We start from the raw sequence: 15,264 nt of genomic DNA, 5'->3' as shown, positions 1-15,264 counted from the left end.
TGAACAGCGAATGGATGGGACCCACAATGTGCATGGAATAACTAAAAAGGAACAGTGCTTAACTAGCGGTGGCACCTTCATTCTGAAAATCAAAAATTCTCCTGGCAGTAATGGATATATATACATACATATAAATATATATATATATATATATATATATATATATATATATATATATATATATATATATATATATAGACAAACAAACGGGTGGTTCCAGCAGCACCGGCAACATGTGGGTGCAATTCCTCAGGAACAGACCAAGTTCCAAATTACATAGTATTCAAAAAAATAGGCAGCACTCCGCAGGGGGCAATAAAAGTACCCACTTTTTCACATTTACTACGGAGTGCTGCCTATTTTTTGAATACTATATATACACTGACATATGATATATATATATATATATATACATACATATATATATATATATACATACTTTAAATAAAGGGGTCCAACATCCATAATCTTCTCTGACAGGTTCAGCATACCCATGTTTGATAGAAGGAATTATTAAATACATCTCTATATCATTAACTTTATCTAAACTTACATACCAACATTTAATATTCAAGCACATTACATGCCGATGTTAAATGTGATGTAAGCAATTAAAAGCACAACTACCTAACGTTTCACATACCTTTACATTTTCAGGAAGGTTAAGTAACTGTCTCTTCTCCTTTAGCCTCTTCCATACAGTTTCAACTGTTTCCTCTACAGATGACATTGGTGAGTTGGTGACTTCATATTGCTCCACCACAATAGATGCTATTGGTCTTTCTTCATAGGGTTTACTTTGTGTGGCTCTTGGCACAGTTTGATCTTCAGACAATTTTAGCTTTAACTCTGAAAAAAAGGCATTTTAAGCAGTGTAGAATATAATGGAATTGGGAATGTATCAGCATTGAAATGGTTCTTCAGAAAATAAATAAATATAGTGTCATTTCAGGAATCGCAGCAGGGTGTATTTATATGGAGAGTGGATGGAAAAGATGCGATAAAGCAAAAAAATTCCTCTCTTCAAACTTTTTTCAACTTTACTTATAAACAGCTAATAAAATGATTCAACTTAATGTGAAGAAAGGAAAATATGAACAATAACATTTAGATGCTGTTTTTTCTTTCTCACATTGGGCTGAGGTTTCAAAATGGTTTTGCTCAGCCAGTAAAATGGCCAATAGTAGCATATTATTTAAAGGGAAGGTGGCCTCTTCATGTTCAGAGCTCCGGACCCTCTTTACTGAACGCTGCAAGCCCCTCCCCTCTACTCTAAATGATAGCTTTACAGCTGTCACTCAGAGCCAAGAGCGGCACTTGTGATCATGGCGTCGGAGACATCAAAATGTAGATTTCTCAGTCATGACACTTGCATGACCGACAACACAGGTATTGTTAGGCTGCACGCCCCACACTGTATATAGCACTGTCAGCAGTTTTGAGGGCTAAAAGCTGCTAACAGGTTCCCTTTTAGAGATGGTAGCATGGCTACACATCTGGTATTACACAAACAGCCCATGGAGGAAAAGAAAGCAGGGTACAATCTGAAATTCAAGATGGTGTCTGACCAGAACACTAGAAATTTTAGTGAGTGTTGAATGTGTGATTATTTTGACATATCGATAGTTGTTTTTGTATTGATCAGATTAAAAAAGTTTGTTAATATTAATTCCAGTATGTGTACCTGGCTTGGTGAATGTGAATTTAAACACCATTTTATGTTTGAGTCTAATACTCTGTGCCGAATTAATTTTCTCAATACATCTTAAAAGTGCTGCAGCTCCAAATGCCTTGCACTAGGGGGAGCTTAGAAGCATACTATTTTATTATGGAGTTCAATGTATAAATGTTTGCAATAAGCTTCCAAGCTCCCTCTAGTGGAGGCTACATGTAGCCTGAATTTTTATCATTTAATTGTAGGTCTATGAAAGCTATATTAAGAAGTTAACGTGTACAGGTTTTTTTTTTATACCTATTTAGATTTATAAAAAAAAAAAGGTTGTCATTGAGGCCTCATATGGGCTTAGAAACTGGTGTTGATGCTATATAAGTACCCGATTTGATATAACAACCTTTTTATCACCAACATATCATTGAACTGTACCAATATTAATGCTGGCTGCAGTGTTTATATGCTTTCAGCGCATGGTTAACCATTCACTGCCTTGCATCCGGTTGCCAAACATCTTAGAAAGCATTAAAATGACTGCAGAATACTTTTTAAATAATCAGCTGAATATGGGAAGTGTTCAGTGTCATAAGAAAATGTAAACTGGATGATAAAGTGAATTAGACTGTGCACACAGAACCCAATATCTGATAATCAGGCCCATAATTGGCCCATGTAGTGTTTATAACAAGTGCTGACAACAGGGGAGAGGGGGATTTACAATGTATTATGAATAAATATTATAAATCTCCCAGAGATCTAAACAATCCTTCAAGTCACCCAACACCCTGCTGAGCTGTCTCTTTGGCCAGGACAGCAGCGAGCCGATATTTCAGTCTTGATCTGTGGGACATCTTGTCTGTGAGATATGGCCAGCTTTACTTATTAAATCACAATTCGCTGCATGTAGAAAATAAAACGTACCTTTAAGCTGTTTACGAGCCTTCGACAGGTCATTCATCCATTTCAGAACTTCAAGATTGGAAGTTTTATCACTATGAGAAGGCTAAAGAACAGATAGAATTTTTTTTAAACAACTGATTAAATCAATGCAAAAAATTATTAATTAATATTACTCAATTAAATCATAATGTTTCTACAGGACTGGACCACTTGCTTTATGGACAATAATATGGCTGGGCAGTATACCAGCTCGCACAATAGTGCAGTGTCCCACCTTGTCGATATAGAGGAAACACCATTTAAACTTGTCTTTGGCGCCACTAGTTGCTAAGGCTATTCTCCTATGTGCGGTCCTTGCCCTGTATGTGCGGTCCTTGCCCTGTACTGCCTCATTGTTGCAAACCACCAGCCTTGATATGGAGTACCCCTTAGCTTGTTCTCTGCATGGACTGCTGGACTCCACATACAGATGTAGCCAAGTTTATCTTGACTCTGATAACTTGCTGCAGCATGATATCACAAAACAAAAGCCATTGAAAAAGCCAAGTTCAAGTTTCTTGACACTGTGCATTCAATGCGTTAAAAGTCAAGATAAAGATGGCTACATCTGTGCAGGACATTTGTCTGTTCCCGGTACACTAATCCTAGTTGCTGCTTATGTTCTCCAGTCCGCAACAAGGGAAGTCTGGAAATCTAGGTTCTTTAAGTGAATAACACAATCCCCTGGGCTACTCCCCGAACAACTGCTGGTTTCCAGAGAACCTTACAATCAGGTTTTATTTGACCACTAGATCTAAACACATCTATACATAAAGAAGTGTGGTTTGAAAGATTCAGTACAATGTGCCTTGGATCGTGACCAAGCACAAGTAAAACATACAGAGAAACTAACAGATTCTGACCTTTATTGTAAATGGCAATCACAAACACTTTATAATAGGAGCTTGTCATGCAGAGCCAGAGGACGTTATGTCATTTCTGGAATAATAAAAAGGCATTCCTGTCCTTCTGACAGAGGTCACACTTTTGGAAACTTTATGATACTGTTGGCTATAGTTAACCATTGTCCATGCTCTATTTCCAGAATATATATGTGATATACTCACACGATAATTTTTCTCCTGCTCAAATTTATCTTCAAATTTTCTGATCTTCCTCTTCAGATTCTGTATTTGTTTGGTGAGTTGTATAACGGTCAAGGGTTCTTTTTGATCTTCACAATTCCCTCTTGATGAACTTCTTGGCCTTCAAAGATGGCAAAAGAATCAACTAAAAGAGTCACTATCTTATCTTCAATGATTTTGAATGCAATCTTATACAGTTTGAAGGTAGCCATTTCAGAGTCAGAAAAGTTTGCAATGGGATGACTCCAGAGCGTCCAGAAGAATTTCTTTGTCTTACATACACTATATGGACAAAAGTATTGGATCACCTGCACATTACACCTGCAGGAGCTTTTATGACATGCCATTCTACATCCATAGGCATTAATATGGAGTTGGTGCCCCCTTTGCAGCTAAAACAGCTTCCACTCTTCTGGGAAAACTTTCTACAAGATTTTGCAGTGGGAATTTTGCTTCTTCATCCAGAAGAGCATTTGTGAGGTTAGACACTGATGTTGGACGAGAGGTCCTGGATCACAGTCTCAGTTCTAGTTCATCCCAAAGGTGTTCACAGAGAAACGCAACTCAATATTTATAAGGGTGCAGTCACATGGGGCAGATATTGTTGAAGAAATTTGTGCGATTGAGAATAAGTTCTATTTATCAGTACTTGCCAAAAAACCATCCGACCGTCGCAGTGTGCATGGCCTGTGATTGCAGCAGAGACGGCCACGGAATGTCATTCGCGGGCCGACCGTAAATCACGGACCGTGCACACGTTGATTTCAATGAGCCCGGAGCACAAATGCGGCCCGTATAATAACAGGTCTTATCTTTTTGCAGACCGGGCTCCCGGCCAATGCACGTGCATGGGCCCAAAGAAATTAATGGGTCTGCAATTCACCCGCAGTTTTGAATGTGAATTGCGGCCGCAAAAACATATTCGTGTTCTAAGTAGTGACCCAATTTTGGAAACTACACCCGTGAAGGTATTTATCAAGGGGTGTAGTGAGAGTTTTCATCCCACAGGTGTTTTCCAGAAATTAATGCACAGCAGATGTTGCAAATTGCAATTTTCCCCAGATTTGCCAGTTCAGTGCGCAAAATTTTGTGGCCAGCTTTGTGTATTCTGGAGATACGCACCCCATATATTGTTAAGCGGGTTTTCCCGGGTATGGCATTGCCACACATGTGGACGTAAACTGCGGTTTGAGCAAACTGCAGGGCTTAGTATGAATAGAGAGCCATTTGGCTCTTTGAGCGCAGATTTTGTTTGGTAGTAGTTTTGTTTGGGATTTTAATGGTATTTCCGTTTATAATGTGGAGCCATATGTAAGTTGTGCAGAGTACATAAGGGCATAATAAGGTGGTATAACAATAAGGTAAATAGTAAAATGAATATTCCACAGATGTGTGGTACGCTCGAAGCAATCCTTTATGCACAGGCCAGTGTCACACTAATGGTGTACCTTCCATCTTTTGGAACTAGCTAGCTCTGATTTCGGGCATTACAGCTGAGTGCCAGCTGTAGAATACGGCTGATACCCACTGCTAACGGTACCAGCTGAGCTTCTGAGCTCGTGAAATCAGCATACCATGCAGTTACAAAAATTTGTGAGAAATCTTTGCCCATTTAGGTCAAATGTCGGAAAGGGTTTAAAAGTATTTGTTGTAGTTTAAAAATCACTTTTTGTTAGAATGGTCCCCTAACAAAACCTCTAGAAACTGGGACACCAGTAATCAAGTGTTCAATTTCTCTGCAGTGCCACCGCAGGTGAAATGAAGCATTACACAGTATCCACTAACATGAATGTGCTATTTGCCATAATGCTTATGAAATGCTCTTTATAGCCACTCTACTCTCTGGCTAAGAGATGAGGATCCAAAAGTAGTGACCCCCTATATTAACACAAAATTATCTAAAGGGGTATTTAAAAATTTGTGTTTTTAAACAACACAAGCCCTTTCAATAACCTATATAGTGATTTTTGTTCATGAGGTCTCTAAAAAGTGAATACAAGTACCTTCTTTTGTAATTATAGTATGTAAATGTATAGAAATTTATAATTGTCAGCCTTAAAAATAATACAGGATGCTGTATCAGAGGGAATATTTATTTATACAGAGGAAAGAGCAGATCAAGTAAACACTCTGGGCAGTAGGATGACGTGATACATAGGTAGAGCAACTGAGAATGACCTTGTCTATTATATATATTATGTATAAACTCTATTCAACATTCCCAATATGAGCATGTTATAGAAGAAAGTAAATTGATTCCTACATTCTGCTGTTGCACTATATATGTTATGGTGTCAGTATATATCTTCACTACCATATATCTCACAAATGCAAAACATAAAATAACTACTTACATCATGAATTGCTGAGTACTTGGTGGGGAAGGCGCAGACTCAGGATCCAAGTTAAATCTCTGACTTTGACTGAAGATAGAACAGCGTGGGGACAACAATGGATTATCTCCATCAGTGATGTGGAACAAGAGCCGGCTGGTCTCAAAGCTTCGATTATCATCAGTCGCATGGTCTGCATCGCTCTGTAGCTCCCTATGAACTGATGATGGCTCTAAAATTGAAGTAGAAGAAACAATAAAATAGGTTTGTTTGCATGAAATGCATATTCACATATCAAAAGTATTTTCAATCCGATTCAATGCGAATTAAGGATAGGGACTAAACCATTTGCTTAACCTATACATAGAGAATTGCGTATTAGCCATTATGTATGGAATACCTACAGTATTATTCAAATTGTTCCCTATGCAAATAGGTGGATAAATTACTTGTGACCAGTGATAGCCAATATCTGCTGCCCCATAAGCAAAATATAGGCTTAGTGCAATGGTTTTCCAGCAGCCCCAGTAACCTTTTGTAATCAATGAATATTCAATGTGTAATCTTAGTTATATATTCTGCATTGTTGTATTCATATCTGTACCTACTGCAGTCAACCTTACAATTTATTCTCCCATTTATTATATTTTTGTATTGTTCTACATAAATAACCACATGCGGAAAAAAAAACATACCCAATCCTAAAAGCATGGAAGAATTGTAACTATAAACATATTAAACAGAAAGAATTTATTTCAGAAAGAGGTAATTTCCTGCAGAGTCTGCATTATTTTCAGTTCACAAATACCTCTGACATATAGAATAAACCAGTATAAAAGAGTATCCGGCACACCAATTTCGAAAAAAAAGGTAATTTTATTTTGTTTTTAATGCCAGTAGCAGAATGCTACTGGCATTAAAAACAAAATAAAATTACCCTTTGTTTCGAAATTGGTGTGCCGGATACTCTTTTATACTCATCTTCAGGTTGGGCCCCTATCTGTGCAAAACCCCATCCTTCCACATATCTGGTGCTATCTGAACCTATACACATATATAATAAACCAACTATAAAAAGAAAAACCTTACAACTATAGAATGTTTATACAAAAAGGAAAATTCCAGTCACCGTGTGCTAAGGTAAAATGATGTGCAATGGTGGCAGCGGTACCGTCGTTTCACAAAGGGGTGGACATGTCTCAGGGACCTGGCGGTCATTGTGCCTAGAAATTTGCTACCGGCATATAGACTTCTGGTATGTTTTCTAATGACATCTACTTTATGAAGGTTGTTCCTATAGTTGGGCCTCTAAAAAATAAACCATGGATAGTATTTCTATTGTCTATTGACAGCCATGTCAAAAGAGGCTCATAGATCACATTGGCAAACTTTCTACTTTTCCACAGTGCCTTCATAACAGTGACAACCACAGTGCCGGTCACAGAGCCCTCAGTAACAGCCACAGAGCCCTCCGTAACAGCCACAGAGCCCTCCATAACAGCCACAGAGCCCTCCATAACAGCCACAGAACCCAAAGAAACAGAGCCCTCTGTAATAGCCACAAAGCCTTCAGAAATAGCCAAAGAGTTCTCAGTAACAGTCACAGAGCCCTCAGTAACAGCCAGAGCCCTCCATAGTAGCCACAGAGCCCTCAGTAACAGCCACAGAGCCCTCCGTAGTAGCCACAGAGACCACAGTCACAGAGCCCTCAGTAACGCGATGGTATGGCATTTCTGATTTATTTTGTTGTAAACAAAAATGTTTTTTAAACTGCGAGTATGCAAAAAACTCACTAGCGATGCAAATAATTTTACCATTGTCCTCAAGACAGAATACAATGCACAAACAACATCAGTTGCAATTCTGCTCTACTAAAACGTCATATGCTATTTTGTCTGCACCGCAAACAATGTCTTACATGGGCAAAAAAGTAAGAAAATGAATCATCTGAATATATATATATATATCACTATTTGAATTTGTTTAACGCCCATGTTCCTAATATTATAACAACTAATTGCATTAATGACTGTAGTGTTTACTTAATTGCCCCTTATTGGTACATTTATTAGGGTTCTCCTCTCTAACGTGGCATACATGCAAAAACAAAAATAATAATAATTAAGTAGTGTTGCCATGATCGTGGCCATTTTAAAAAAAAACATGTGTAAGTAATTCTAGGAAATATTTAGTACGCAAAACCACGGTACTTTATTTAAAAAAACATGATTTTCTCATGTTTTTCCCTATGCTGATGTCAATGTAAAAAAAATGCTACCCAAATACCAAGGATAGACTATGATTGAAAAAGATTCAGCATGTGCTACGGTGATCATGGATCCGCAGTGTGCATGTTTATTTCAATAGGTACATTGGGATAAGAGCAGTGGCGTAACTACCGCTATAGCATCCGTAGCGGCTGCTACGGGGCCCGCGGCATGAGGGGGCCCGTGTTGCCCGCCTACACGGGCCCCCACCATGGACGGAGGCTCCGCTAGCAGCCGCTATGGCTGCGACAGCGCGACTGCACTGAACACTACGGCAGAGCAGGGAGGTATCTCCCCGCTCTGCCATTAAACGGGTTCTTCTTACAAAAGACATGTATGCCCTATCCACAGGATATCCACAGGATAGGGGATACATGTGTGATCGCTGGCAGCGATAAGGAGAACAGGGGACCGAAAGTCCCCTGAAGTTCTCCATCACAAACCTCAGACTTCCGGGGTCTGTGTCGGCAGCTCCATAGAAATGAATGGAGCGCCTGTCGCGCTTGTGCGCATGCGTGACCAGCGCTCCTTTAATTTTTATTGAGCTGCGCAGACCCCGGAAGTCAGAGGTTAGTCATGGAGAACTTCGGGGGACTTTCAGTCCCCTGTTCTCCCTATCGCTGCCAGCGATCACACATGTATCCCCTATCCTGTGGATAGGGGATACATGTCTTTTGTAGGACACACTATAGGTTGGATTTTTTGGGGGGGTTGGGGCTGCATGCCGTTACCTACAGGGGGGCTGTATAGCGTTACCTACAGGGGGCTGTATAGCGTTACCTACAGGGGGCTGTATAGTGTTACCTACAGGGGGCTGTATGACATTACCTACAGGGGGCTGTATAGCGTTACCTACAGGGGGCTGTATGGCGTTACCTACAGGCGGGGGCTGTACGGCGTTACCTACAGGGAGGGGCTGTATGGCGTTACCTACAGGGGGGCTGTATGGCGTTACCTACATGGGGGCTGTATGGCGTTATCTACAGGGTGGGCTGTATGCCGTTATCTACAGGGGGGCTGTATGGCGTTATCTACAGGGGGGCTGTAAAAAAGGCACTATCTACAAGGGGGGGGGGCCCAGTCAAAAGTTTGCTATGGGGTCGAGTCTTTCCTAGTTACGCCCCTGGATAAGAGGCTGCCAAGCACTATGATGCCACTTATCTTACTGAGAAAGTTAGAATCCAACTCATTTGATCCTTCTTTTCGCCTCTGCTCTCGGAGAACCATCATGCAGGCACCATAGACATGAAAGTATTGGAGGAAGGGATGTAACTGGGGTGCAGAGGTTGCAGTCGCACCTCACCCGTCAGACTGGATGGGGCCCAAAGTTTAGCTTTATAACTGTGATAATTATCCCTTTACTGTATATCCCTAATATTCTCTGTACTGTGATATCACTGTGTGCATTATACTTGAATTATGATAGTGTGTTTATTATCTATATACTCTCTCATTACTATGGTTCTTAATCATTAATTGTGACATTACTATGTTATCCCTGTTCTGTGACATCATAGTGCATGACTCAAATAAGTCGAGTCGCTTCTCCCCTTATGTAAATCTACCCTCCCAAAGCAGACACTGAAACAGAGTTGGATTTTAATGGCCACAGCAGCCGTTTATTATTTAAATAACAATAACTTTAAATACCATAATTTTTGAATCCCCAAAAAAGGGGATACATCATAACAACAAATAACCCACTGCGACCCTATCAGGGTCATAACATTATAAACCAACCAGAATGACAGGGGCAAGTCCTTGAAGCCACCGATACTTAATTTTGGCCATCTGCCCACAAATACCTTACCCCCAGCCGTAACCCGGCCCAGGAGCACCAAATTACCTTTTTGCAGATGACCACCATATATATATAAATATATATAACCCAGCTTTCAAAAGGGGTAACACCCTAAGAAGCCGACAAATTGGGGGTGCATCCCGTGATGCATTCCCCCCCACCACTTTTTACGACCTACTTCAAGGACTCCCCCCCGCAGCTGCAATGACAAAATTTAACCTCCCCCAAATACAAATGTCAATAAGCAAATAAACTTTGACGAGAAGAACCACCATCCGCAGCAACCTCTTGCCGCGGTCAACCGATCCACATCAGGGCGGGCGGGCGGGAACATGTTCCTGCTTCTGTGTCCTGGCGAAGAGAGGGAGAGCACAAACAGGAAACAGGTACATCCCCTTCAATCCCCACCCCTTCTCACTCAAGCCCTCCTGCTGTCCCCCCCCCCTTTCCTCTCATAGGCCAGCCAACTCTGTGTCCCTCCCATCTATTTTAGTCATGGAGGCCTTCCCTTATTCCTTTTTTCTTCTTTCAGTACGGCCTCTTCTTGACTCAAATAAGTCGAGTCGCTTCTCCCCTTATGTAAATCTACCCTCCCAAAGCAGACACTGAAACAGAGTTGGATTTTAATGGCCACAGCAGCCGTTTATTATTTAAATAACAATAACTTTAAATACCATAATTTTTGAATCCCCAAAAAAGGGGATACATCATAACAACAAATAACCCACTGCGACCCTATCAGGGTCATAACATTATAAACCAACCAGAATGACAGGGGCAAGTCCTTGAAGCCACCGATACTTAATTTTGGCCATCTGCCCACAAATACCTTACCCCCAGCCGTAACCCGGCCCAGGAGCACCAAATTACCTTTTTGCAGATGACCACCATATATATATAAATATATATAACCCAGCTTTCAAAAGGGGTAACACCCTAAGAAGCCGACAAATTGGGGGTGCATCCCGTGATGCATTCCCCCCACCACTTTTTACGACCTACTTCAAGGACTCCCCCCCGCCAAAGCGAAACAGGCCTTGACCACCTCACGCCTGCGAGCTCCTCCACACTCCCACCGCTCGCTCAATTCCATCGGTCAAAGCCAGACTCCACATATCCATCCCCACCTCATTGAGGTGCACACCGTCCTCTCTCCAGTAGCTGCCTGTCCCAGCCTCCAGATCCCAGTGGCGCACCGCAACCCCACCATTACGCGTCACGAAGCTCGATATGGCCCTATTAGCCTTAATGCGAGCCTTGTTAATTTTTCCCACAGAACGGGCCATCCGCCAGTTCTTCCTAGGGACCATCTCAGACCACACCGTCACCAATTTAGGATAAGTTGCCCATAAGCAGAGCAAATCATGCTTGACGTCCCGTACCAACTCCCGGAAAGGGCGTATACCCAAATCGTTGCCTCCCACATGCAACACCAGTACCTCCGGCGCCCTGTCAAGCAGTACAAAATTGTGAAACTCGGGCAATACCCTGTTCCATGTCATTCCCCGTATACCCATCCACCTCACAACCGCCGCGTCCCGCGGAATCCTGAGCTGTCGACCGTCCGGCCGTACATCCGCGCGAAGGGCACCCCAGTACACAAAAGAATGTCCCATAATCCACACCATGCATGAGTCACGGCCTGCAAAACAAATGAAGAACATACACGCACCACCTCTTGCTGCCGCGTACCATTAATACTCAGGCGGAAACGCACGCACCCGGAACATGCTATACATCAATATATCACAACATGTTCAAGCGCACATAAGAACGGAAACGCGCCGACTCCCAACGCCCTATCCGCTGCACGCCTGCATCATCTAAACCCCATCTCACCGCCTCCGTCGCTGCCCCTATACGGAAAGAATGAGACGAGTATTGCTCTGCCTGCACCCCACTAGCCACCAGACACTTTCTGAAAACCGAAATAAACTGATACCGCGACAGAAACGAGCCATCCTCGTGCCGCAGCAACGGCCCGTCTGAGAGATCTAAACCCGCCAAGTACTCCTTGACACACAACACTGGACAAACCGGATTCTTTGGGACCGCCAGCAAAACCACTCGACGTCCTGCCCCTCCTTGGTCCGTTTTGGACCTTCGCAACACTATCTCCACCCTGTCTTCATACAAATCGACATTATCCTGCAACAAGCCCCCCGCTCTCACCGAACTGGGGGAAACCAATTCCCCTACCCGAAAAGCTCCAAAAAAGGCTAACGCAAAAGCCAACCGGAAAAGCTTGCTCTCATACTCTGAACGACACACCTGCCGCACCACCACCTCCAGGGAACACAACAATTGAAATGACACGGGACGCCTCTTATCCCTCACCACTACACCCCGTCTCAGCCCTTTCAATGCCTGGCCCACCAAAAACCGCTTCGTGATATCTGCCAACCCCCGTAACTTACAACCGAAAGCAATGGCCGCCACGAAGCGATTAACCTTAGCGACCGTGCAACCCCGGGCGAACGCATCCCCCAACCAAAACAGCAAGGCCACCATCCTATCATCATCCGAGCACACATCTCCCAAAGATCTCACCCACTCCTCCCATTGCCTCCATCCAGCCGCATACGACGACCACGTCGCACTGGCCAGTGAACGTTTAATCAATGCACCTGCCGCCTGGATACCAGCTCCCACAGATGACTGGGACAGTCCACCCCTGTTAACTCCGCGTCCGGGACCAGCTGCCGGAAACGATCCCACTGCGAGCGAGAAAGCGCGTCAGCAATACAATTCTCTACCCCGGGAACATGCACCGCCACCACCCATGCATTTAAACTCAAACAGGAAAGCACCAACTGACGCAACAAGCGAACCACTGGAGGGGACGACGCCGAAGTATTATTTATAGCCATCACCACCCCCAAATTGTCGCAATGAAAACGCACTTTTTTGTCCCGGAACCTGTCTCCCCAAATGGTGACCGCCACCACGATGGGAAACAGTTCGAGTAGGGCCAAGTTACGCGTCAGTCCCGCCTCCACCCATGCAACCGGCCATTTTCCCGCGCACCATTGACCTTTAAAGAACGCCCCGAACCCCACCGCCCCAGACGCGTCAGTGAACAATTCCAAATCGAAGCTATCTAACGCCCGGGACATCCAAAGAGAGCGCCCATTATACTGTGCCAGAAAATGGAGCCAGACCTGTAAATCTTCCCTGTGCTCTGCAGCCAGACAAATGAAATGATGGGGTTCCCGAACCCCCGCCGTCGCCGCTGCCAACCGCCGACAAAAAACCCTGCCCATCGGCATGATGCGGCAGGCAAAATTCAACTTCCCCAATAAGGACTGCAATTCACGTAGCGTAATTTTCCTAATCCGACACGCTCGCTCCACTACCAACCGCAAATCCCCCAACTTATCCTCCGGCAATCTGCACTCCATTGCTACGGAGTCGATAGTAATTCCCAAAAAACAAATGGTCGTCACCGGACCCTCAGTTTTTTCCACAGCCAAGGGTACACCGAACTCCCTTGACACCCAATTTACCGTCTCCAACAAATTTGCGCAAACCCCCGAACACGACGGGCCAACGCACAAGAAATCGTCGAGATAGTGAATAACTGATTCCACCCCCGCGACCTCCCTGACTACCCATTCCAAAAAAGAACTAAACACCTCAAAGTACGCGCACGACAACGAACAACCCATGGGAAGGCATCGATCAATGTAATAATCCCCTTCCCAATAACATCCCAACAACCTCTGGCTGTCCGGATGAACCGGCAACAAACGAAACGCCGCTTGAATATCAGTTTTTGCCATCAGAGCCCCTCTTCCGTAACCACGTACCAACGCTACCGCCGCATCAAACGACGTGTAGACCACAGAACAGAGATCCTGGTCAATGCCATCGTTAACCGACGCCCCCTTCGGGAAGGACAAATGCTGAATAAGCCGGAATTTGTTACCTTCTCGTTTTGGAACCACCCCTAACGGTGACACCACCAAACCTGGAACTGGGATCGTGCTAAAGGGGCCCGCCATTCTGCCCAGATCAATCTCCTTCCGGATTTTTTCCGAGACTACCCCCGCATGCTGATATGCCGACTTAAGGTTGCGCTGCGTGAAAGGGACCTCATGCAAAGGGGGCGGAATAATGAAACCGTAACCAAAACCTAAACTAATCAACCGCGCCCCCTCCTTATTGGGGTACCTACTTAGAAAGGGGGCCATCTTTATGAGTTTCACCGGAGTCTCCCCCATAACCAGACGCACCGCTGGCTCCCCCTTGTCGTTTACCCTTCTTAAAACATTTAGACGCTCCATGTGACTGCCCGCTGCAATGTGAACACGCATGCTTGAATTTACACGTCGCTCCAAATTTGCACTGCCCCTCATTGAACTGCCAACACGTCCCAAATTTTGAACCTGAGGCCTGACTACCCCCGCCAGAAGTTCCTGCTGCATTCCCGCTCCCGGGAAAGGACTGCCCCTGCTTATAAAGTGCCGTCACTTTCAACCATAAGGCTATGTCCTTATGGTCCCACCGTATATTCGGCCGCACCGCTTTCCTCTGCCGAAACTGCTCATCGTAACGAAGCCAGGCCTGGCCCCCATAAACCCGATGCGCCTCCCCCACCGCATCCAAATAACAAAACAAGCCGGAACAATTATCTGGCGCCTTTTCCCCAATAACGCTCGCCAAAATTGCAAAAGCCTGCATCCAATTGACGAACGTTTTTGGAATCAACCTGTACCGTCTCTTTTCTTCCTCATCCTTTTTTGTTTCATCCCGCTTCACCTTATCTAAATTAAACTTCTCCAGCGGAAGCAAGGAAAAAATCTCCACATACTCGTCCTTCCAAATCCTTTCCTTTACCTCCTGCTTTAAATGCGCCCCTAACGGGCCCTCATAACAAACATAAACCTCCCCGCGCGCACGATCATCAAGACGCACCCTATCAACCTCCTTTGGCGAGTCTGTTTGAACCGCCGCCGCCACTGCCACCGCTGCCCCGGCATTCAACCCCCCACCGTTTTGACGAACCGGAGCGCTTCCAACACTGCCCCCCCACACCGCGGCCGGCGCCACACCTGACGATTCTTGGGAAGGGGAACCACCTAGCCGCCCCACTAACACTTTTAAACATCCCACTAACTCCGCCAAACTATCCCCCGCACCCGCCTGTAGCGACGGGACCCCCGAC

General features: G+C 44.2%; 1 protein-coding gene across 1 annotated transcript in view; it reads right to left on the bottom strand.

Moving 5' to 3' along the window:
* Window positions 1–15,264, bottom strand: part of FAM13C (family with sequence similarity 13 member C) — a 302,988-nt gene that overhangs the window by 22,957 nt on the left and 264,767 nt on the right. Inside the window, exons 13-16 of the mRNA XM_075841177.1 lie at window positions 6,051–6,261; window positions 3,679–3,817; window positions 2,594–2,675; window positions 644–849 (exon numbers count right to left, since the gene is read on the bottom strand). Of these exons, the coding sequence (XP_075697292.1) occupies window positions 644–849; window positions 2,594–2,675; window positions 3,679–3,817; window positions 6,051–6,261 (638 nt within the window). The remainder of the gene's footprint in view (window positions 1–643; window positions 850–2,593; window positions 2,676–3,678; window positions 3,818–6,050; window positions 6,262–15,264) is intronic.

This window comes from Rhinoderma darwinii, chromosome 11, assembly GCF_050947455.1.
Source record: "Rhinoderma darwinii isolate aRhiDar2 chromosome 11, aRhiDar2.hap1, whole genome shotgun sequence".
NCBI classification, from domain to species: Eukaryota; Metazoa; Chordata; class Amphibia; order Anura; family Rhinodermatidae; genus Rhinoderma; species Rhinoderma darwinii.
This window is presented reverse-complemented; position numbering and strand designations above follow the sequence as displayed.